Consider the following 23,915-nt stretch of genomic DNA (forward strand, 5'->3'; position numbering starts at 1 on the left):
TTAGTCTCTAAAAGACTAATAGAGATTAATTTAGAACCTAAGTAGTTAGTAGTTAAAATCTTGGTAGCTAACAAATTTTTTTATCAACAAAAATAAAATAAATTAAAAAAAAGACATTTCAATGGTATCCCAACCCGTATACATCCAAGAACCCTTACAAAATAAAGGTAAAATATTTTTAAAAACTATTCAGTAACTAATAGTCAGAAACCAATTTAAAAACTATTTTATCAATTAATAATAAAAACAATTTTAAATATCTAATCGAATCAATATAGTGACTAATTTTTTAGTATCTAAAACTAATTTTTATTTAATGATGTTAATAATCTATTGTCATTAAAATTCAATCTCACAATACATCTGGTTGTATATCATATTTGAATTTCAACATTGAAACAATTTAATTTAAAACATGAACAAACAAGTTATTATAATATAAGGTGAATATAAATTTTTAAATTCATAACTCAAATGTAATTAACTATGTTCATCAATGTGCACGGATAATTTAAAAAATTAATTTATATTTCATCATAAAATTAAAAGAAATTGAGATGTGAAAATGAAAAGTAATTTTGATCCTTTAAAATATTTACCCATGTTTACATTAATTACATTAATATAGTTATATCAAACTATACTGTTATATAAATTGAAAATTTTATTTATTATTGAATTATAACTATATACATATATTATATTTTATTTTATACGATTTTTTTTTAAATTGAAAGAATAAAAAGTTATTCACAACACTTACAAAATGTTATATTATTTGATACATTATTTATATGTAATAAAATCAGCCATAATAACTGTCTTTGAATTTGAAATTAATGTTTTATAATGGATAGTGCTTTATAATGAAGAAGATTAATTACTAAGATATTGGTAATAAGTATATGAAGTGCAACCTTGACTTTGACTTATAGAGTAATAGAGGTGATCATTCCTATCCTTAGATTTGTTAATAGATTTCATTTTTCTATTAAAATTATTTTTTAATTCAATAAAATCGTAATATTTAAGCATTTAATTATTTTTTTAAAGCAACTGTTCGTTACACGTAAGATTGTAAAAGAAAAAAGACATCACATGCGTGCGCATTAAACCTAATAGCCTTGGGAAGATGCTACTGTGTAATCCTCTCATTTGCGGCTCCTAACGACAATGCAAAGTTACCGAATTGTTAGGAGCAACCAATACTAACGAGAATATATTAGGGTTTTGTACGTGTAATTGATGAAACTAAATGCACACGTTTATCATGTATAAATCAAACGACATAATTAATAATTAATTAATATTTGATTGGTTTGTATAAGAAAAATTTCTAAAATAGATATTTAGGCTCACATCTTCCTGAAACTATTAAATAATAATTAATAGACATGTATGAGGTAACACAAACATATCTAGATTTCTTTTATTATTTTATCTAGTGATTTGGTTAGCTTTTATATATATATATATATATATATATATATATATATATATATTTATTGATGGAGATATGCTTTCATAGTTTTCGGATTTTGTTGGTGAATGGCGGAAACATCATGGATTGGAGATGAAGCAAGGTCCTTCTAAGAGTGGTGGCTACCTTGAAGGTACATGAGAGGTAGAGATTGAGAGTGGTGAGGCCAACTCTACTTGGAAAGGACGAATTTGTGAAGATTAAAAGCCTAACCTAGGAGGTTTTGAGTAAGAAGTGAAATTGACACAATTTAACAGCAATTCACTAAGTATATTAATCTTGAATTTACATGACCTAAACACCTCATTATATAGCAAGTGAGGGTTGGATTTGAACAAGAGAATTGAAGGGAATTTCAAATGAAAAAGAATTTGAAATTGACGCCTATTGTACACTTAGCACATGGAGCACATGTATCATATTTAACATGTGATGGAAACGTTTAGCACATGTTAAATATGGAAAATGTGGAAAATGTGTCTTGTTTAAACATAACCGGCCTTGGTTAAAATTAGGTGTTTTAGAAATCCTAATTTAACCAAGGTTGGTTTTTAGGTGCCAAATTTCATCTACGGAAAAATTACAAATAAAATTTCTATGCTAATTTTGACAAGAATTTAAAAACTATTCTACACTAGAGTTTATGGCATGTAAAATGCGTCCTCTTGACCCCTCTTGACCCCTCTTGACCATAACTCTAATGGTTGCCTCAATTTGACATGTTTGATGGACTTTCAATGGATTGGTGCCGGACCCTCTTCCATCATTTTCGCTCAACTAAAATTTCATGTCTCATGATTATGCTCAACTAAGAGTATTTTAATGATTTTTTTATCGACAAAGGGAGTGAATGTGGAGAAAAGTAAATTCTCAATATCATGGTTTTAATTAAAATAATTACTTTGGACACCCAAACAACTAAACAATCAAGTGCCAACTCGACACGAAGAGTCAGATGACAATTCCAACCATGGTTGAGAGTGATAGTGAGCTCTAGTTTTTTTTTTCTTTTTTCTTAGCCATGAATCAATTAAATAATTGAGACTTTTGGGTGTCTCAACCTTTTATATTAAAAAGTCGCTTCATATACTCCAAGTCAATATTAAACGGCAAAATAAATATTATAAAGGAGTTCATCGTTAACAACACCCCAACGAAAATACATCTTTTGATAAAGCCATATTATACCTATCACATAGTTTCCTATCTATGATGTCTTTCTATTACATTCATCCAGATTCAAAGTTTATTAAGCCAGTTTACTCTCGTTAATCCTTCGTACAAAATACAAATATACATTTGAGTCAATATTATCTATACTTTCATTCCATGAGGCTCTGCTAAAGAGATAAATTAGTAATACCAGGCCAAATAAAGCCCCTATTATACATATCACATAGTTTCCTATCTATGTTGTCTTTCTATTACATTCAGCCAGATTCAAAGTTTATTAAGCCAATTTACCCTCCTTTAGGTTAATCATTCGTACAAAATACAAATATAAATTTGAGTCAATATTATCTATACTTTCATGAAGCTCTGCTAAAGAGATAAAGTTAGTAATACCAGCCCAAATAAAGCCCCTATTATACATATCACATAATTTCCTATCTATGCTGCCTTTCTATTACATTCAGCCAGATTCAAAGTTTATTAAGTCAATTTACCCTCTTTTAGGTTAATCATTCGTACAAAATACAAATATACATTTGAGTCAATATTATCTATACTTTCATTCCATCATGAGACTCCTATTTTCCTTCCTGCAACCCACCAAAAAAATCTCTGCTAAAGAGATAAAGTTAGTAATACCAGCCCAAATTGTTTATTAGACCATATACTTAATTGGTTTCTTCACTAAATACCACTCCGTTAAGCGAACAACCATTATAAATAAACATTACCTAAAAAATTGCAGCCTACCTGAAACAATATCTCATAACCTCACACAGTCATTTTGTCATCTATTATTCCCTTTCTCCTCTACTTACTGAGAAATCTTAAGCATTCCTTAGGTCCATACACACCATTGAGGTATGTAATAGCAAGATATTATTAGAGTCAGTGAATGTGGAGAAAAGTAAATTCTCAATATCATGGTTTTAATTAAAATAATTACTTGGACACCCAATTAACAACTTATGATAACTAAACAATCAAATGCCAACTGGACCTGAAGAGTCAGATGACAATTCCCACCATTGTTGAGAGTGACAGTGAGCTCTAGTTTTTCTTTTTTTTTTCTCAGCCATGAATCAATTAAATAATTGAGACACTTTTGAGTGTTTCAACCTTTTACATTCCTATATTCCAAATCAATATTAAACAGCAAAATAAATATCATAAAGGAGCTCGTCCCCTAACCACACCTCCAAAGAAAATACATATTTTGATAAAGTCTCTATTATACATATCACATAGTTTCCTATCTATGCTGTCTTTCTATTTCATTCAGCCAGATTCAAAGTTTATTAAACCAGTTTATCCTCCTTTAGGTTAATCATTCGTACAAAATACAAATATACTTTTTGACTAAATATTATCTATACTTTCATTCTATCATGAGGCTCCTGTTTCCTAATAGTAATGTCAGCCCAAACAATTTATTAGACCATATACTTAATTGGTTCCTTCACTAAATAGCACTCCGCTCCGCTCCGGTTAAACGAACAACCATTATAAATAAGCATTACCCAAAAAATTGCAACCTACTTGAAAGTATCTCATAACCTCACACAGTTCTTCTGTTATATATTTCACATTCCCTTCCTCCTCTACTGAGAGATCTCAAGCATTCTTGACTAGATATTGTGTCAAAGTGAAAATCTCGACACAATCTACTCTGCCATTCTTCAAGATAACATTCCTTTTTTCCCATATTTCTCCTATCACCCCTATCCACATACAACCCCACATCCTTTTATCTTTGGTGTTGTTTAAACATTGTTTACCCTACATTGTGAAGGTAGTACCCCAGTTAGCCATGATTTCCCACCATTGCTCAAAACAAGTTTTTACATATATCTCTGGTATATGGCAACAGGTATCATCAATGCTCATTTGATTTTGTTACGTAAAACATGTAAATATTTAATTTTTTTCTTTCACCCCATGTTTTGATATTTCTATCCTTCCGAATAATAGAAAGAGAATGCATGTCAAGCTTGTGGAGAAAAAGGAGATCTTCGGAGCTGTGAAACATGCTCCTACTCTTTCCATCCATGTTGTATACTCTCACCAGTTAGAAGCCTCATTCGAGATAGTTGGACGTGCTCTCAGTGTGTAAGTCTATGATACCTTTAGCAAATGTAATGCTTGAGTGATGGCTTTACCATTGTACTAATAATATCAACTACTTTTGCAGGCTAGCCCAATGAATGGAATTGATAAGATATTAGATTGTGAGATGCGTTCTGTGGTAGCAACTGGTGAAAGTGATGCAACAAAGTTGGAGTCAAAGCAGAATTTTGTCAAGCAATATCTTGTTAAGTGGAAGGGACTCTCATATTTGCACTGCACATGGTAGATTCATTGATTATTTTGTTATTTCATAACTTTCTATTCCTTTCTTTGAATCTTGAAGTCTTTCTCACTGTTATTGTTCACTACAGTTGTTAGTTTTTTATATCTTGTTCATTGATTTCTCTTTCAAAACTTCATGTTGAGTTTTTATTTCGTCTGAATCTTGTAGTCTTGCTCACTCTTATTAGTTTTGAATATCTTGTTCATTGATTTCTCTTTCAAAACTGCTTGTTAAGTTTTTTATTTGATCTGAGTTTTTTTATTTATTATTATTTACCAGTTACAATTTCTCTCTCTTTAGGGTTCCTGAGGAAGAGTTTTTGAAGGCTTACGAGAGTCAGCCAGGTCTAAAGATCAAAATAAACAGCTTCCATCATCGTATAGATTCAGCGAAGAATCCTAATGAAGATTTTGTTCCCATTAGACCTGAATGGACTATGGTTGATCGAATAATTGCTTGCAGGTTCATCCATAACAAACTTTATTTCCAATTTCCTTATTTGAAAACTAATATGCGATGAACATATTCCTAAGTGGACATGATTAAAATTTAGACTGACTCATGGAGTGTGTTGTTTATATGGTACAGTGGTAGCGATGATAAGAAGGAATATCTTGTGAAGTGGAAAGAGCTTCCATATGATGAGTGCTATTGGGAGCTGGAGTCAGATATCTCTGCATTTCAAATAGAAATAGAAAGATTCAACACATTTCAGTCTAGATCAAGGGAAGGTTCTGAATCGAATAATCTTCAGAAAGAATTTGTACAGTACGAAAATAGCCCACAATTTCTTTCAGGGGGTATGTATTTTGACCGATTGATTCTTCCAACAGTACTATGTATCATATTATTTAATCAAATTTGGACCAACTTAATCACCTGCATTCATGTTTATGTATATATGAAGGTTCACTGCATCCATATCAACTTGAAGGATTGAACTTCTTGCGATCTTCATGGTCCAAGCAAACTCATGTTATACTTTCTGATGAAATGGGGCTTGGTACTTAAATTTGTCTTCATCGCTTTATTCTTAATTTGTAGTTTCAAGCAGTAGTGTCACCTTAGAGGCTGAGTTTTTCTTTTTCAGGAAAAACCATACCAAGTATTGCTTTCTTAGCATCTCTTTTTGAAGAGAATGTTTCTCCACATCTGGTGGTTGCTCCACTTTCAACATTAAGAAACTGGGAACGTGAATTTGCAACGTGGGCACCTCACATGAATGTGGTATGTATATGTGATTCTCTAGTTATATTTCCATTTATGTGTTTAGGGTTTAAGTGTTATTGTTCTAAGTGTATGTTGGTTTGTGTAGGTTATGTATTTTGGATCTGCGAATGCTCGTGCTATAATCAGAGAGTGTGAGTTTTACTTTTCGAAGAGTGGTTATGACAGCAAACAAGGAAGGATAAAGTTTGATGTCCTTTTGACTTCATACGAGATGATAAATTCTGATTCATCATCATTGAAACCTATAAAGTGGGAGAGCATGGTACACTTCTAGTCATAATTCAAGTTCTAGAACCATTAAGATAAAATTAAAGCATACCTTTTATTTTTATTTTTGGTTTTGTGAATAATGTGGTCAAATGGATTTGTATATCTAAATGCAGATTGTTGATGAGGAGGGTCACCATCTCAAAAACAAGAATTCTGGACTATTTTCTTCATTGAAGCAATATTCCACCAAATGTCGTGTGCTTTTGTCTGGAACTCCTCTTCAGGTTTATTTAAACTCATGCATTTGTGCCTTAGATGATTTACTTATGATGTCTTGGAATCTTTTAACATGGGTGTTGGTTTTTATTCGGGTTGCTTAATGTTTAGAAAGTATGTTTTTTTTTTATCAGCAATGAATTAATAGAATAAAATAAAATATTTTAGGGGTGTCTCAATCTTTATACATAAGATGCTCTTAATTTAAACAATCAACAAAGAAAAACAAAGTTAAGTGACACACTACTTAACTTAAGAATCTTAAACTACTTAAACAACCCCTACCCAAACAGAACTGGTTTTGCAAAAACCAGCAAAACAAAAAACTTGATTGTTAGCTAGCTACTGGAATTTTAACAATCTAAAACTTGATGTCTAGCTAGCTCCCTTCCCATTGCAACAATTCCAAACATTTACCCTGTGTACAACATTTTATTGCCAAAGTGAAGCCCGACCTCTGTTGCCAATCTACTTCCATGGGCACTTCACTGCCTTGAATCACACTCTTCACACATCCACATCTTTTAAGCACCAGAGGCTGGTCTACCAATCACACAAAACGTGCATGCATAACATTGACCAAGATTGACAACATTTGGACATGGGCTTACAGGTCAATTTTTTGCCTAACAGACCCCTTAACAAACTTGTCCTGCTTGCTGCAGCAAAAATAACCCATAACCGTTTTCTGATTAATAAACTGCTTCTACACTAACATCTTCCTTGTCCCTTCTTCAACGTCGTCCTTTTTGTAACGTATATATGACTCCACTACTAAGAGAATCATTGTCCCTGCATCCCTACCATATGACCTTTCCACCCAATAGACACAGATAAAGAGAAATACAATTCTAACCAATAGGTAATGCACATAACAGGTAAACCAGTTACATATCAAGATAATGAAAAAACAACATATAACATGATAAAGGATCCAATCAGGGACCCAAATTTCTTAAAAATGACTTGATTCCTTTGTTTCCAATTTTCTCTGACCATTGCAATCCAAATACAACTCTAAGATCTGTTTATCTCTTGTGTAGCCCAGTTCAGATTAAACTGTAGGAAATGAGATTTGCCTTCCTTATGAAATATTGTTGGTTCCCCCACCCATTCACTACAGAGGCACCATACTCTCTAAGCTGCTCTACATCCAAAGAATACATGACTTCCACTTTCCTCATCTTCCCACACATAACACACCTATTGCTTTCCAGGACTAACCCCATTCTCTTCAAATTAGCTCGCGTCAGAAGCCTGTCAATCAAAACTCTCCAGGCAGTAGTTAATGACGCTCCAAAGAGCCTCATTCAATGTACTATTGGTTCCTTCGTCCCTCGTCCCTAGTCCACCCGCCTCTCTAGGTTCACACACCTTTTCCCATATCACCCATTCTATCTTCTTACCTTCCTCCCCCCATAGAAACTTTCTCTAGATATTCTTGATGGTATCTACCACTGACTTTAGAACGACATATAAAATAGGGGTATTGACAACAAAACAGATTTGAGCATACATATTCTCCCCACCAAAGATAGAAATTTCCCTTTTTACCTGTCCAATCTTTTCCTTATCTTTCAATGACTTTGCCCCCAAAAATTAGTTCTCCTGTGGTTACTGCCCACGCCATACCCAGGTATGTGAAAGGAACCTTCATAACCTCACAATCAAGGATAGACGGTATATTCACAATTGGGGTTGCCTTATGCCCACCTCTCCCAGTTGGCTTTTTGAAAAGTTGACTTTTAATCCTGAAGCCAACTCAAAGCAGCATAACATAGATTTTATGACCATCATTGTGGGTATTATCCTTACAGAATTTTTTTTAATAAGGTGAATATAAATTTTTAAATTCATAACTTAAATTATTAACCTATGTTCATCAATGTGCACGGATAATTTTAAAAAGTAATTTATATTTGATCATAAAATTAAAAGAAATTGAAATGTGAAATTGAAAAGTAATTTTGATCCTTTAAAATAGATACAGATTAATCCATGTTAACATTAATTACATCAATATATTTATATCAAACTATAATGTTATATAAATTGAAAATTTTATTTATCATTGAATTATAACTATATATATATTATTTTATTGTTTATATATATATTTTTAGATTGAAAGAATAAAAAGTTATTCACAACACTTGTATTACAAAATATTATATTATTTGATAAATAATATGTAATAAAATCAGCCATAATAACTGTCTTTGATTTGATATTAATGCTTTATAATGGATAGTGCTTTATAACAGATTACTAAAATATTTTTATTTGGTAATAAGTATATGAAGTGTAACATTGACTTATAGAGTAATAGAGGTGATCATTCATATCCTTAGATTTGTTAATAAGTTTCATTTTTCTATTAAAATTATTTTTTAATTCAATAAAATCATAATATTTAAGTATTTAATTATTTTTTAAAGCAACTGTTTGTTACACGTAAGATTCTAAAAGAAAAAAGACATTTGCATTAAACCTAATAGTCTCGGGAGATGTTACTAATACAAGTTGAGTTATTCAACTTCGTGTAATCATCTCATTTTCGGCTTCTAAGGACAATGCAAAGTTACCAATAGTAATAAAAATATATTAGGGTTTTGTACATGTAAGTGATGAAATTAATGCACACGTTTATCACGTATAAATAAACGACATAATTAATAATTAATTAATATTTCCTTGATTTATATAAGAAAAACTACTAAAATATATATTTAGACTCACATTTCATCTTCTTGTAACTACTAAGTAACACAAACATATTGAAATAGAGTTATTTTATTATTTATATTAATATACATTTAATGTTTAGTCAGAATTTTTTTCTTGAATACGAAATTAATTTTCATAATTACAAGGTTTTAAAAAAATTAAATTTTATTATCTAAAGATACTTTGATGCCTACATATTTTTAACAAAGATCTATACTATTAGTAGTATTACTTTCTAATTTTATTTTTTACATCTTTTACATACTTCAATTCTTGTTCTTTTGATAAAAACATTCTAACCTTGATTTCAGAGATTTAATTTATATACTTAATACTATATATGATATGAATATATGATTTTGTAATAAAAAATATATAATACAATACTTTTGTGGGCTTAAAACAAATTTGGTCAAAACTTTCTGTAAACAGATACAGTTTCGGTATTATTCTTATGTATGTTCTTCCACCTTTATTTAAATATTTTTATTATTATAAATAAATATAAAAATTTCAAGATAAATTGAAAAAAATAATTATTCATTATGACAGTTTTAGAAGTACACAGTGAAATGTTTTTTTTTTTCTTTTTCAAAAGGTTCAAAATAACACTAGAGGAAGAAAAGTCACTTCTCAACAAACACATATTATTCTTTACCTGTAAATAATGTTTAAAAGATAAAACATATTAATATAATTATATTAGTTTTTTTATTATAACCTAATAACAACCTCGTACCTATTAATCATGTCTCTATTCCACTCTTTCTTCTACTTTCATGCTCACAGTAAGAAGTGAGCTTTCTTTGCTTCTTTTTGAATTCAAATCTCTTTCTCTTCCAATTTCTAAAGTTCTCACCAACTTATCTTCACTCCATTATAGTCCTTTGCTGTTAGCTTAGTCACTATAAGTCCTTGGTTGAGTTGTTTCTTTCTTCCTTACAAATTTGGTTTTTATTATTCTTTGTAAGTTTTCAAAACCACTGTTGTTGGTGTCTTATGAATTCTTCTGTATTCTTGAAAACTTGATTACGGAACCTTGCATGACTATGATGAGGTTCTAGGGTTTCACTCTTGTCTGCGTTTTTTAAACCTTGAAATGTTACCCTGGATAGCATACTTGTTCTACAAGATTCCTCAAATGAGCATCCAGATGGTCTTCCGATGTGTTGTTTTGTCTTTTTTCTTTTTCAGTTGTTTCGTAGTTTGATCTGAATCCTTCTGGTTTGCATGTTTTGGATTGTTTTTAGTGTTTGTTGATGCTGTTCTTTTGTTTTATGTGAATGTATGTTGCAAATGCTGTTTATTTATGTAAGCCGTTTTGTTTTAGAATTTTGTTAGAGTTAATCTGAGATTGAAATGATGTTTTTCAAAGAATAAATTTATTGATGCATGAGATTTTTTTTATCAGCAAACAATAAATTTATTGATGACCTATATATCATTATTGTTTTTCCCTCCTTATTTCACCTGCATTATTAAGAGGAATGGACCATAGTCTTATTTTTTATGGAAAAGGAAATAATTGCAGAATTAAACTGGGAGATAAACATGGAAAGCTGAAAATGACTTATAATTTTTTCATGAAAAGAATTATTACTTCTGTTGCACAGAAATTGGTTCTTCTATCTATTTTGTATGTTATGATACGAAAATGATGTCTTTAATCATGGCTTTGGTATGGTAAGATGTATTAAATAATTTTTTTTTCGATAGCAAGGTGTTTTAAATATCCTCTTAATTGATATGAAGTTCTCTCTTAGTTATGCATAAATTCTATATTTTTTCACCAGACGATGAGTACCTCATCCAAATGTAGACCCCGTTACAGCTTCTATGAGTTAGATGAGGAGGATCAAGTTATATCCCCTAGAAAACATGGGAAATCTACAGAAAAAGATGTGGAAATTGATGGAAATGATACTGTAAGTTACTTCTCATTTTTGTGGGAAATGCTTAATCATTAATTGATAGTTAATGATATTTTACTGTAACAGAAGAAACCAATGTTGAACTTCCTATTAAACTTATGTAATTGAGAAATGGAAAAGTTTAAAATTCTTTGATATATACTATTTATGCTCTTAACCTTTTTGTTAACTGATATTGTGTTGTATATTTCTGCATGCTTATGAGAAAATTCTATCTTAGCAGAATGTTGAAGGGCTTCGTGGAAGATCGAGTCAAAGGAAGAAAAAATACACTATTGATGATTCTGATGACGACGATTCAGTTATTCTCCCTAGGAAACGTGGGAGACCTAAACAAAAAAACAAGAAAATTGATACAAGTGACACTGTAAGTTGCTTCCTTCCCTCTTTGTGCTAACAATTTTAACTTATTTAGGTCATATTTTTTTCCTTCATTGTGTTTGCATGCATATCTCTGATAATTGATGATGATATAAAAAATTGTTCTGATGTTCTTTGTGCTTGCTTATGAGAAATTTTGATCATGGCAGAATGAGAGTGGCTTGGTTGAGCGGCTTCGTGAAAGATCCTGTAAAAAGAAGCCAAATTATATTCTTTATGAGCCAGATGAAGAAGATGCTGGTATTTTACTCAGCAAAAACCTTGAAGAAAACCTTGTGAAAATTGAAAGAAGTGACACTGTAAGTTGCTTCTTTTCCTTCTTGAGTTCACAATTTTAATTTTGATTTAAGTTATACTTTTTATTTTATATTGTTACAATTAATTTTAAAAATACAAGCACAATAATCTAAAAGTCGTTTTAATTGCCATTACCAATTGCAATCTCTATGGATGCTTTTAATTGTACCTCAAGGCTGTTTTTAGTTTCTAGAGATCACTTAAATAAAGTTTATATATATATATATATATATATATATAATTTCAAATCTCATGATTATGCTTATTCTATATAAACATTGATCTTCATCGAAATTTTATCTAATTAAATATTTTTTTTATCAATAATAAATAAATAAAATTAAAAAGAGTATTTGAATGATTTTTTTAAACGGCAAAGAGTATTTGAATGAAACTCCAACTGTTATAAATTTTTTATTTAACTAAACAATTATTTTTTTTTATCAAAATAAATAAATTAAATTAAAAAAGCATTTGAGAAATGTCCCGACTCTTAAATAAAAAGGTATAAAACCTCTGAACTCAAACTAAAAGAAGTTATTTGCATAACACATTCCTTATACATTTAAAAGTGAGATTTAACTAAAAATAAAAGAAAAATTATATTTTTCACAAGTTCTTAAGTTCTATATAATTTTTTGATGTGATAGTTTTAATAAAAAAAATGTAATAAAGGATACATTTGTAATACAACTCTTGATGTGACAGTTAAAGGATAAATTTATAATTAAACAATGTAAAAAATAATTAAAATAATAATATTAAGAGTTGTAAGATGAACGTAGAGAAAAAAATGAATTATCAATATTATGATTTTATTTAAAATAATTACTTGAACATCCAATTAACAACTGATGACAACTAAACAACCACATCACTATCATGAAATAAAAACTAATTTGAAAAAAATAAAAATTAATTAATATAGTGACTAAACTGTTACTATAAAGACATGAAGACTCAAGACAATTCACACCATTGTTGAGAGTGATACAGAGAGCTCTAGTTTTTTTCTTTCTCAAACATTGTTTAGCCTACACGGTGAAGGTTCCCCAGTTAGCCATGATTTCCCACCATTGCTCAAAACAAGTTTTTACACATATGTCTGGTATCTTGCAACAGGTATTATCAATGCTCATTTGATTTTGTTACGTAAAACATGTAAATATCTCACTTTTTTCTTTCATTCCATGTTTCGATATTTCTATCCTTCGGAATACTAGAAAGAGAATGCATGTCAAGCTTGTGGAGAAAAAGGAGATCTTCTGAGCTGTGAAACATGCAGCTACTCTTTCCATCCAAGTTGTATAATCTCACCAGTTAGAAGCCTCATTCGAGACAATTGGAGGTGCCCTCTGTGTGTAAGTCTATGATACCTTTAACAAATGTAATGCTTGAGTGATGGCTTTACGATTGTACTAATAATATCAGCTACTTTTGCAGGCTAGCCCAATGAATGGTATTGATAAGATATTAGATTGTGAGATGCGTTCTGTGGTAGCAGCTGGTGAGAGTGATGCAACAAAGTTGGAGTCAAAGCAGACTCTTGTCAAGCAATATCTTGTTAAGTGGAAGGGACTCTCATATTTGCACTGCACATGGTAGATTCATTGATTATTTTGTTATTTCATAACTTTCTATTCCTTTTTTTGAATCTTGAAGTCTTTCTCACTGTTATTGTTCACCACAGTTTTTAGTTTTGAATATCTTGTTCATTGATTTCTCTTCAAAACTGCATGTTGAGTTTTTATTCGATCTGAATCTTGCAGTCTTGCTCACTCTTATTGTATCACTACAGTTGTTAGTTTTGAATATCTCGTTCATTGATTTCACTTTTCAAAACTGCATGTTGAGTTTTTTTATTGGATCTGAGTTTTTTTATATATGATCTATTTACCAGTTACAATTTTTCTCTCTTTAGGGTTCCCGAGGAAGAGTTTTTGAAGACTTACAAGACTCAGCCGGGTCTAAAGATCAAAGTAAACAGCTTCCATCGTCGTATGGCAGCAGCCAAGAATCCTAATGAAGATTTTGTTCCCATTAGATCTGAATGGACTATGGTTGATCGAATAATTGCTTGCAGGTTCATCCATAACAAAGTTTATTTCCAATTTCCTTATTTGAAAACTAATATGTGATGAACATATTCCTAACTTGACATGATTAAAATTTAGACTGAGTCATGGAGTGTGTTGTTTTAAATGGTACAGTGGTAGCGATGACAAGAAGGAATATCTTGTGAAGTGGAAAGAGCTTCCATACGATGAGTGCTATTGGGAGCTGGAGGCAGATATCTCTGCATTTCAAACAGAAATAGAAAGATTCAACACATTTCAGTCTAGATCAAGGAAAGTTTCGTCTAGTAAGAAAAGTAGTATTCAGTTTGGTTCTGAATCGAATAATCTGCAGAAAGAGTTTTTGCAGTACGAAAGTAGTCCACAATTTCTTTCAGGGGGTATGTATTTTGACCGATTGATTCTTCCAACAATACTATGTTTCATATTATTTAATCAAATTTGGACGAACTTAATCACCTGCTTTCATATATGAAGGTTCACTGCATCCCTATCAGCTTGAAGGATTGAACTTCTTACGATTTTCATGGTCCAAGCAAACTCATGTTATACTTGCTGATGAAATGGGACTTGGTACTTATTTGTCTCTCATCCCTTTATTATTAATTTGGAGTTTCAAGCAGTAGTGTCATCTTAGAGACTGAGTTTTTCTTTTTCAGGAAAAACCATTCAAAGTATTGCTTTCTTAGCATCTCTTTTTGAAGAGAATGTTTCTCCACATCTGGTGGTTGCTCCGCTTTCAACATTAAGAAACTGGGAACGTGAGTTTGCAACTTGGGCACCTCACATGAATGTGGTATGCATATGTGATTCTTTAGTTATATTTCCATTTATGTGTTTAGGGTTTAAGTGTTATTGTTCTAAGTGTATGTTGGTTTGTGCAGGTTATGTATTTTGGATCTGCTAATGCTCGTGCTATAATCAGAGAGTATGAGTTTTACTTTCCGAAGAATCAAAATGTGAAAAAGAAAAATAAATCTAAAAAGAGTGTTTATGACAGCAAACAAGGAAGGATAAAGTTTGATGTCCTTTTGACTTCATATGAGATGATAAATTCTGATTCATCATCTTTGAAACCTATAAAGTGGGAGAGCATGGTACACTTCTAGTCATCATTCAAGTTCTAGAACCATTTAGATAAAATTAAAGCATGCCTTTTATTTTTATTTTTATTTTTGGTTTTGTGAATAATGTGGACAAATGGATTTTTTTTATCTAAATGCAGATAGTTGATGAGGGTCACCGTCTCAAAAACAAAAATTCTAGATTGTTTTCTGCTTTGAAGCAATATTCCACCAAACATCGTGTGCTTTTGACTGGAACTCCTCTTCAGGTTTATTCTTAAACTCATGCCATTGTGCCATTGATGATTTACTTATGATGTCTTAGAATCTTTTAACATGGGTGTTTGTTTTTTATTAGGGTTTCTGTTTAATGCTTACAAAGCATGTCTGGTGATTAGAGTGAAGAATTTTATTTTCCTAAATTCTTTCATGGTGGATGGAACACACAAATAGGAAAACAGTCAATAGGAATAGAAGAAAAAGATGTAACAGCAAATGAACAATTAAAAAATAGTACAAAATTATGTAGCACCACCATTATTGGCTCTTTTATTTTTATTAATTAAATTATGTTATAAAAAATATTCTATTGATAAAAATAACATAAATTACATTCTCATCCTTTCTATATGTAATAATCCGGAAACTTGTGTAGTAGAATGAAAATAAAGGGATGTTTATAAAATAACTTATCACACTAACTCAATTGTGTTGAGGTTGACCATTTATTTATGTTTTTATTCTTTTATTGCTTATTTATTTTTTGGTCAGAAAAAATAAAATGAATATTGATTATGAACTCTGCACTGTGTTTGTTAGGTATTTATGACATTGTTTTGAACCCTTGAACTAGCTCTTACTATTTTTTCTTTTATTTTTGCCTATGGTACATGCAATGAAATTTTGAAACCTATTTGACAACTTGCTCTTTGCTTTTCAGAACAATTTGGATGAACTTTTTATGCTTATGCACTTCCTTGATGCTGGAAAGGTTAGTAGTGGAGTTATATTCTAAGAGAATGTATGATTGTAAGTTTTTAATATATTTTGTTTGGCTTTTTATAGTTTGGAAGTTTAGAGGAGTTCCAGGAAGAGTTTAAGGATATCAACAGAGAGGAGCAGATTTTGAGACTGCATAAAATGCTGGCACCACATCTCTTGCGAAGTATACATCTATCTTAGAATCTTCCTTATTCCACAGTTATGATGATCTAGTTAGTAATTTGTTTACAAAATATGAATATCTAAAATTTGGATTCAAATTTTTTATGCCATGCAGGAATGAAGAAGGATGTGTTGACGGAACTACCTCCAAAAAAGGAACTTATTTTACGTGTTGAATTAAGCAGTCTACAGAAAGAATACTATAAGGCAATTTTGACACGTAATTATGAGATATTAACCCGCCAAGGTGGTGCACAAGTAAGATTCATTTTTTGATGAACTGAACTTTTTGGTGTTATATTCTTAACTTAGCTTTAAGAGGATGAAAATGAACATGTCAGTAATATTTTTCTCATGTGTTTTGTATACTTTTAATGCAGATTTCTCTTATCAATGTTGTTATGGAACTGCGTAAGCTGTGCTGCCACCCCTTCATGTTACAAGGAGTTCAACCTGTTCTTAATGATGACAATCAGGCACATGAGTAAGCTCACATGCTATATTATCTGAGTGCCATTATCTGTTTGAAACATTGATTCTTTTTTAATTAAATGAAAGAACGATAATGTATCACTATGGGTTGCAATCCTAACTTGATTTAGTCTACAAAGTGTGTACCATTTCATATGCAGCATTCTGAATACAATTAAACCAATCTGAACCGTATGGAAATCCAAACAACTTTAAACCAAGTTCCTGTCAAAGTAAAAGAGAAAGTATATGAAGTTTATAATTGTTAACTTTTGCACCTAAGCTAAAGTATTTAATGTTTAAAGTCATTAACATTAACATTTTTTATTGGTTAATATTATGGTTGATTTACTATCGTTTTCCTTCATTTCTATTTCATAGGCAATTACTTGAATCATCTGGGAAGTTGCAATTGTTAGACAAGTTGATGGTGAAACTTAAAGTGCAAGGTCATAGAGTCCTTATATATTCCCAATTTCAGAGAATGCTTGACTTGCTGGAAGATTACTGTTCTTATAGGGTAAGCCAGTTAGTCATCTATGACAGCATGCTTTGACTTAAGATAAAAGGAGATAAATTCAGGGACTGTTTCATGTAATTTTTGTTTTGTTCATTCAGAATTTGCAAAAAAATTTATTTTGTATGATGTTGAATTTGTTTTCCTTCTCTTTTAAACATTAGCAATGGCAATATGAGAGGATAGATGGCAAGGTTGGAGGTGCTGAAAGACAAGTAAAGATAGATTTGTTCAATGCTGAAGATTCTTCAAGATTTTGTTTCCTTCTATCTACAAGAGCTGGGGGGTTGGGGATAAACCTTACTACAGCTGACACAGTTATTCTATACGACAGGTGAAGCTTTACATGTTTTCAACATTTCTTTTCCTTTTTTTCCCTCCCCTCACCTTTTTTACACATATTCAAATCACATTAATAGATATTTTTCATAGTCTTGACAGTGTACTGTTAAATCATACAACTTTCTCTATACTCATTTTGATTCTGGCATCCATATCAAGCAGAAACATTAAGTTTTTGGTTTAAATAGAGTAGTATAGTGTTCTTATCCTTTCTCTTTAAGCTGGTTTGCTATCTCTGTTCTCTATAGTTTTCTGTTGTTTATTGTGTATTTTAATTCAATAATTTTTGCCTACAACTGACTGATCTGCCCTACTTTAAACTACAGCGACTGGAACCCTCATGCTGATTTGCAAGCCATGGCCAGGGCGCATCGCCTTGGGCAAACGAGGAAGGTTGGAGTTGTTTTCATTAATATGTAGTTGATTATTGTTGACAGAAAGCTCACAGTAGTTCTTCTATTGTAGGTCATGGTGTATAGGCTTATAACAAGGGGAACAATTGAAGAGAAGATGATTCAGATGACCAAAAAGAAAATGGTCTTAGAACACCTTGTTGTAGGGAAGCTGCAGTCTGAAAACATCAAGCAGGTAAATTTTACATTTATAATGACGTTGTATGTTGTAATTCACTCTCATTTCCAAGGAACACATGTAATTCAGATTAATTACTTGCTATCTTACTACGTATTGTGTTTATTTTAAGAAAAATAATCAATAATGGTATGGACCAGGAACATATAAAATCTCTTCTTTTGTCAAACAAATGATAGTTTGAATTCCTGACAATGAAAATTGAACTTTATCCAGTTAAGAATTGGTATTTATGAAGTTTTGATTGTAACTACTTATTTAATCGTGATTAGGAGGAGCTAGATGATATTGTAAGATACGGCTCAGAAGAGTTATTTGCTGATGAAAATGATGAAGCAGGCAAATCTCGCCAAATTCATTACGATGCTGATGCAATCGATAGGTAATCAAGAACATTCATTCCTGATGTAAAGTATGGTTAAATTTAAGAATTTTATTTGATGTGTTTCTCTTCATAATAGGTTGCTGAATCGTGATGAAGTTGGTAATGAAGAGGCGCCTGCTTTGGATGGTGAAGATGAAGATGGATTTCTGAAGGCCTTCAAGGTTTATTCCATTATATAATTTTGCACATGCTTTCTTGTGTTCCCACTCTTTTTCTATGAAATAATTGCTTAGAATCTCTTTGTTCCCATTATTTCAGATTCTTTGCTGTATTGACTAAATATATCATGTTCTATAGGTAGCAAATTTCGAATACATCGAGGAGGCTGAGGTAGCAGAGGAGGTGGCAGAAAATGTAGCAACTGAGAATCAATCCTCTGCTGCCAGTTTGAAAAAAGCAAATCACTGGGAAGAGCTGTTGAAAGAAAGATATGAACAACAGAGAGCTGAAGAGTTAAATGCCTTAGGCAAAGGGAAGCGAACCTGCACCAAGTGGCAGGTATGTTATGCAGTGTTTTATGCTGCTAACAAGTATTAATTTGTAAGAAAGGTATATCCCATAACAACTTAATGGGTGATATGATAAGTCCAAGAACTCATGGTAGATTATACTCCAATACCATATCAGAAAGTAGATTTTAAGTCTAAGTTAACCTCACCAAATTTGATCATATCTCTAGTCTTTATGGGATCTTCAACATATAAATTCACATATAGATGCTCACATTGGAATTTTGGGCTCACATTTTTTACCTTTTCAAATTTGTTAATTTTTTTTATCATATTTTAGTTGTGTTTAAGGTTGTATCATATTGACGATTTTTCCAATTCCCCTACGATTTCTTTTAAGGGAGAAGGCTCTACTCGTTGGGGAGATCTAAGCTCCGATGGTGAAGATGTTAAAGATGACAATTATGAAGTGGATCTTAGTGAGGATGATTCCATTTCATTTGATACTACCACAAGGCCTCACAAAACCAAACCTCACAAAACCAAAGATCGCGGTAATTATCAATATTGATTAGTAATAGTGATGGACTTTCAATATCTGTCCTTGAATGTGATTTTAATTTTCTTTTACTCATTTACAGCAGAGAGCCCTGAGCCACTTCCAGTAATGGAAGGGAAAGGAAGATCGCTGAAAGTACTTGGTTTTAGTCGAAATCAAAGGGCTGATTTTGTTCAAATTTTAATGAGGTTATATCCTGTTGTTTATGGTCATGTCTAGTCTCTTTTAACCTTATGACATAGAAATATTGTTGTTAATCTGATTTGGTGAATCAATAACAGATTTGGAGTGGGTGATTTTGACTGGTCAGACTTTACTGCCCGCATGAAACAGAAGAGTTTTGAAGAAATCCACATGTATTTATCTCTCATTTTCCATTTTGTTGTTGCATAATTTAATGCTATGCTTGTTTTAGTGCTATTGATCTTAAACCTTTTATTGTATCCTCTTCTCTTTGAGGGGGAATTACATGACAATTGAGCCCATATGAATACTAAAATAGTGGCATATAATGATAAGAATATTGTGTATATGTATACTCGGGTAAGATAATAATACTAACATGATGTTATTGCTTACTAAATGCTTGTTTCAGCATAATAATACTCGGGTGAACTGCATGTTAAGTTTCATTCAAAACTAATTTATTCTCATACTATTTCATCAACTGTTTGCATTCGTTCTTTTGAACAGGTATGGACAACTCTTTTTGTCTCACATTGCGGAAGAAATTACTGATTCCCCTACATTCACAGGTATGGATTCTTATTGCTCTGATATTTTGTCAGTTTCTTTTGTTATTCTCAGTTCACTTATTTTCCCTCTCTGCTCGTTAGATTTTATGAGAGTTTTTTGAAATCTTTGATATTTGATTTCTGTTCAATTCCTATGAAGCTTTTGTTTTAGTTGAGGAATAATTATTCTGAACATTAGATCTTATTTTGAATGATTAAGATTAAAAAAAATCATTTGAGGTTTTTTCACATGAATTTTTTAAACAATCACATGACTTTTGATGAAAAATAATCCTAGCCATCCATGCATTGTTGTAATGTATCGTTGCACGATCAGAATTTCTTCCTCTTACTCTTATGAAGGCCCAAAGGGCTTAGGATTCTTAGCAGTCCCAATTCACTACAGAGATGAGAAACTTATACTACTAAGTGATGCAAAGTAATTTATTACCTTTAATACTGAATACAATGTGTCTTTAGATGGAGTTCCAAAAGAAGGACTTCAAATACCAGATGTGCTTGTAAGGATTGCAGCTCTGCTCCTTCTAAGAGAGAAAGTAAGTTTTTCAAATAATTCTTTTGGGTTTTAAGCTTTTTATTGCTTGTGTTTAGCATACTATTTATTCTCTTTGTTTCCACCTTGCACCAATATAAAAAAATTATTCCAAATTACTAAAATGGAGTTCTTGTTTAAAAATCAGTTCAGGAACATTTAACTACTTAAACGTTAATATTGTATGGAGAATGGGTAATAAGTAGCTACTGAATGACCATATTTACGTATTCTAACAACCATATTCTAGAAAATATTTGGGATAATAGCATATGGATGAATGGTGCGGTCTTTTTCTATCTCCAGCCAAATAAAATTAATATTTTTCACCTCTTTTTATTGATCATGAATTGGTGATCAATATCATGTGAAAAAATTTAAACCTATGCATCTAATTTCATTGCTTTTCTGTTTTCTATTTTGTTGAAAGGGTGTTTTCAAAAGTTAATATTATCTCTAGCTGATGAATGTTTTCTTTGTCTTGGAATGACAGGTGAAGTTTATATCAGAAAATCCTGAAACTCCACTTTTCTCAGATGATATCTTATCACGCTATCCAGGTCTGAAGGCTACAAAGATCTGGAAGGAGGAGCACGATGTAGTGCTACTGCATGCCATGTTGAAGTATGTTTTAGTAGATAAATTTCCCTATCATTGTAGGCATGGTCAATTGAATTCTATTTTATCTTTCTGAAACGCCTCTCCGAATTTAAACAATTTAATGTGAAAGATGTTCCAAGTTCCAACAGCATGTTATTAACCATGAAAGAGTTTTAGGCTTGAATACCATAAATTTGTATTGTACATTTTTGCTGGTATTTCCATTTCATTTTATGATTTGTGAGACAAGAATCTAGAAGGTGTTTTGCTGTGCTCTAACGGTGTAACTTTTCTAAACTTGATTCTTTTCTTTTCAAGGCATGGTTATGAAAGGTGGCATGATATTGCTGAAGATAAGGATCTGAATCTTCAGAAGGTTATCTGTCAGGAGTTGAATATTCCAGTTCTACAGTCTGATGTGACAAATGTGCAGTCTAGCTGCCCCCCATCCGGTGAGAATGTTAGGAGTGACATTGCTGCTGACGGTGCAAATATGACAAACGTGGAATCGAGCTTCACCAAATCTAAGAAGAGTGTTTCGCGTGGTTCTAGTCATCGTCGGAAGCAAGTCCAAGCATTCCGTAAGTCTGTGGTGGGGCATGACTATAAACAAATTCAGAAAGCACAGACTGAGTTTATAAAGAAAAGGTTTCGTCTCTTGGAAAAAGGTCTCAACGCTGAGTGCCAAAAAGAATACTATGTAAGTGCATTAGACTCCATTGTACTCAACTTCTATTTTATTACTCAAGTTTTTTCTCATTGGAATTCATGGATATATGGCCAAAATGTTAGTTGATCATGCTATTTTTGTCTTGGAAGATTCGTTCTGTTAAGGTAGCTGGTTGTTTAATTGTGCTAGGATACATAAAAGAAACAAATCTGGTTGCTTATTTTAATAACTTCCAAGTGTTTTTTGTTTTAGTTTGAGTTCTTAACAGATTTTAAAGAGTCTCATAATGTTCTATATTCTAAAATTTGTTTCTTTCTCTCTCCTTTGTCAGTTTTATTTTTTCTCATAAAAACATTAGTGTTCTCGTACAAGAAACTGATTCTGCAGGTGTTGATCAGTCCTTGTCTGCAATAGTTGTGGCCTTTTTTTGGATACTTCAGTAGCAATTTCATGGGTGGTGGTTTAATCTCCCATCTTATCAGTCATTTTTGTGGAATTGAGTCTTAATTCCAAATTCTAAAAACTTGCTTGGCATCAGACTAATTCATGAACTTGTGCAGGGAGATTCGAAACCAAATGAGCTGGAAACTGAAGAACATAAAGGTAAGGGCACGCGAGTAGATGTCACAGAGAATATCGCCTCTGAGACTGACGAAAGTGTGGCTGATCATCTGCCTCAAGTCAAAGGAATTGGTACAATGCTATGCAATTGTCTATTTTGCATCAGATTATGTAGTGCTGTTTTCTCTTTATATTCATTTTGTTTCGGTATTTTTCTTTGAAGAGCCTTTATTGCTATTTCTTGTTGCTATCTGCATGCCAAAGACAGACACTTGATTTTTGCCCTTCCACTTTTCTGCAGACACAGAGGATATTTATACTTCTGCATGTGACTTTGAACAAGATCGCCTGCAATTAGTATCTCTCTACAATGAGGTACAAATATATTTGTTTCACTGGTCTTCACCAGTGGTGCCTTATTTATGAAGGATGAGTGCATGATGTAACAGAGGGTAGGAAACATTTTTATAAACTATATATCCCTTTATATTTGCAGATGTGCTCAACTGTGGAGGAAAGCGCCATGGGTTTAGTCGAAACGGCAACAGACCAGGCACAACAGCAGGCTATTCAGAACTTGGGTCTACTCCAAAGCATTTCTGCAGATATCAATACAATTCTAAATGGTAAAGATATTGCAGATTAAATACAGTTCTGGGATTGCTGTCTGGTTCTGAAGTTAAATGCAAAGCTAAACATGTGGTGATGGAGAGATGCATGAAATACCAAGATTTCAGATCACATGGGGAATTTTTTTTTTTTTTTTATCAGCAATCTGTTGTATGTATCAAATATGTATCAAAACTAAGAATTGCTGTTGTATGTATCAAATATGTATCAAAACTAAGAATTGTACCACCATTAATGGCGAAAGAGAAATTTGTTGTACTTTGTAGCATGAAAATCTCAAATCTCATTATTTATTGAACTCCTTATCAAATGTAGCGGATATTCTATGTAACTAAACACTTTTTGATAACATTTTTACATTTTAATAGATACATTTACAAACATGTCACTAAATATTTTTAGTAAAATTTATTTAATAAAAAAGTAATATTTTAAAAATATTACTAAATCTTTTTAGTAATATTTATTTAATAAAAAGTAACACTATAAAAATGT

The 23,915-nt window shown here is 31.6% G+C and overlaps 1 protein-coding gene across 2 annotated transcripts; it reads left to right on the top strand.

Annotated features, from left to right (window-relative positions):
• Positions 1-3,916: 3,916 nt before the first annotated feature.
• On the top strand, positions 3,917-23,726 carry LOC137816743 (CHD3-type chromatin-remodeling factor PICKLE-like). 2 transcript variants are annotated; one of them, XM_068620022.1, is made up of 41 exons: positions 3,917-4,523; positions 4,625-4,762; positions 4,845-5,002; positions 5,304-5,465; positions 5,592-5,803; positions 5,911-6,006; positions 6,094-6,230; positions 6,319-6,495; positions 6,617-6,727; positions 11,240-11,371; positions 11,601-11,744; positions 11,908-12,057; positions 13,279-13,416; positions 13,499-13,656; positions 13,977-14,138; positions 14,266-14,510; positions 14,608-14,703; positions 14,790-14,926; positions 15,015-15,227; positions 15,356-15,463; positions 16,135-16,185; positions 16,260-16,359; positions 16,474-16,616; positions 16,739-16,842; positions 17,211-17,349; positions 17,511-17,680; positions 18,015-18,081; positions 18,154-18,276; positions 18,552-18,661; positions 18,741-18,825; positions 18,962-19,162; positions 19,514-19,667; positions 19,755-19,860; positions 19,954-20,028; positions 20,366-20,427; positions 20,887-20,963; positions 21,453-21,583; positions 21,878-22,259; positions 22,790-22,922; positions 23,092-23,165; positions 23,287-23,726. In XM_068620022.1, exons 1-41 carry the CDS (start codon positions 4,464-4,466, stop codon positions 23,434-23,436), a joined length of 5,571 nt encoding a protein of 1,856 aa, XP_068476123.1. In that variant the 5' UTR covers positions 3,917-4,463; the 3' UTR covers positions 23,437-23,726. The 2 variants fall into 2 exon arrangements, with proteins under 2 accessions (XP_068476123.1, XP_068476124.1); XM_068620023.1 differs by having other exon boundaries at positions 19,758-19,860; positions 23,287-23,540.
• The last annotated feature ends 189 nt before the right edge of the window (positions 23,727-23,915 follow it).

Source organism: Phaseolus vulgaris, chromosome 1 (genome assembly GCF_000499845.2).
Source record: "Phaseolus vulgaris cultivar G19833 chromosome 1, P. vulgaris v2.0, whole genome shotgun sequence".
NCBI classification, from domain to species: Eukaryota; Viridiplantae; Streptophyta; class Magnoliopsida; order Fabales; family Fabaceae; genus Phaseolus; species Phaseolus vulgaris.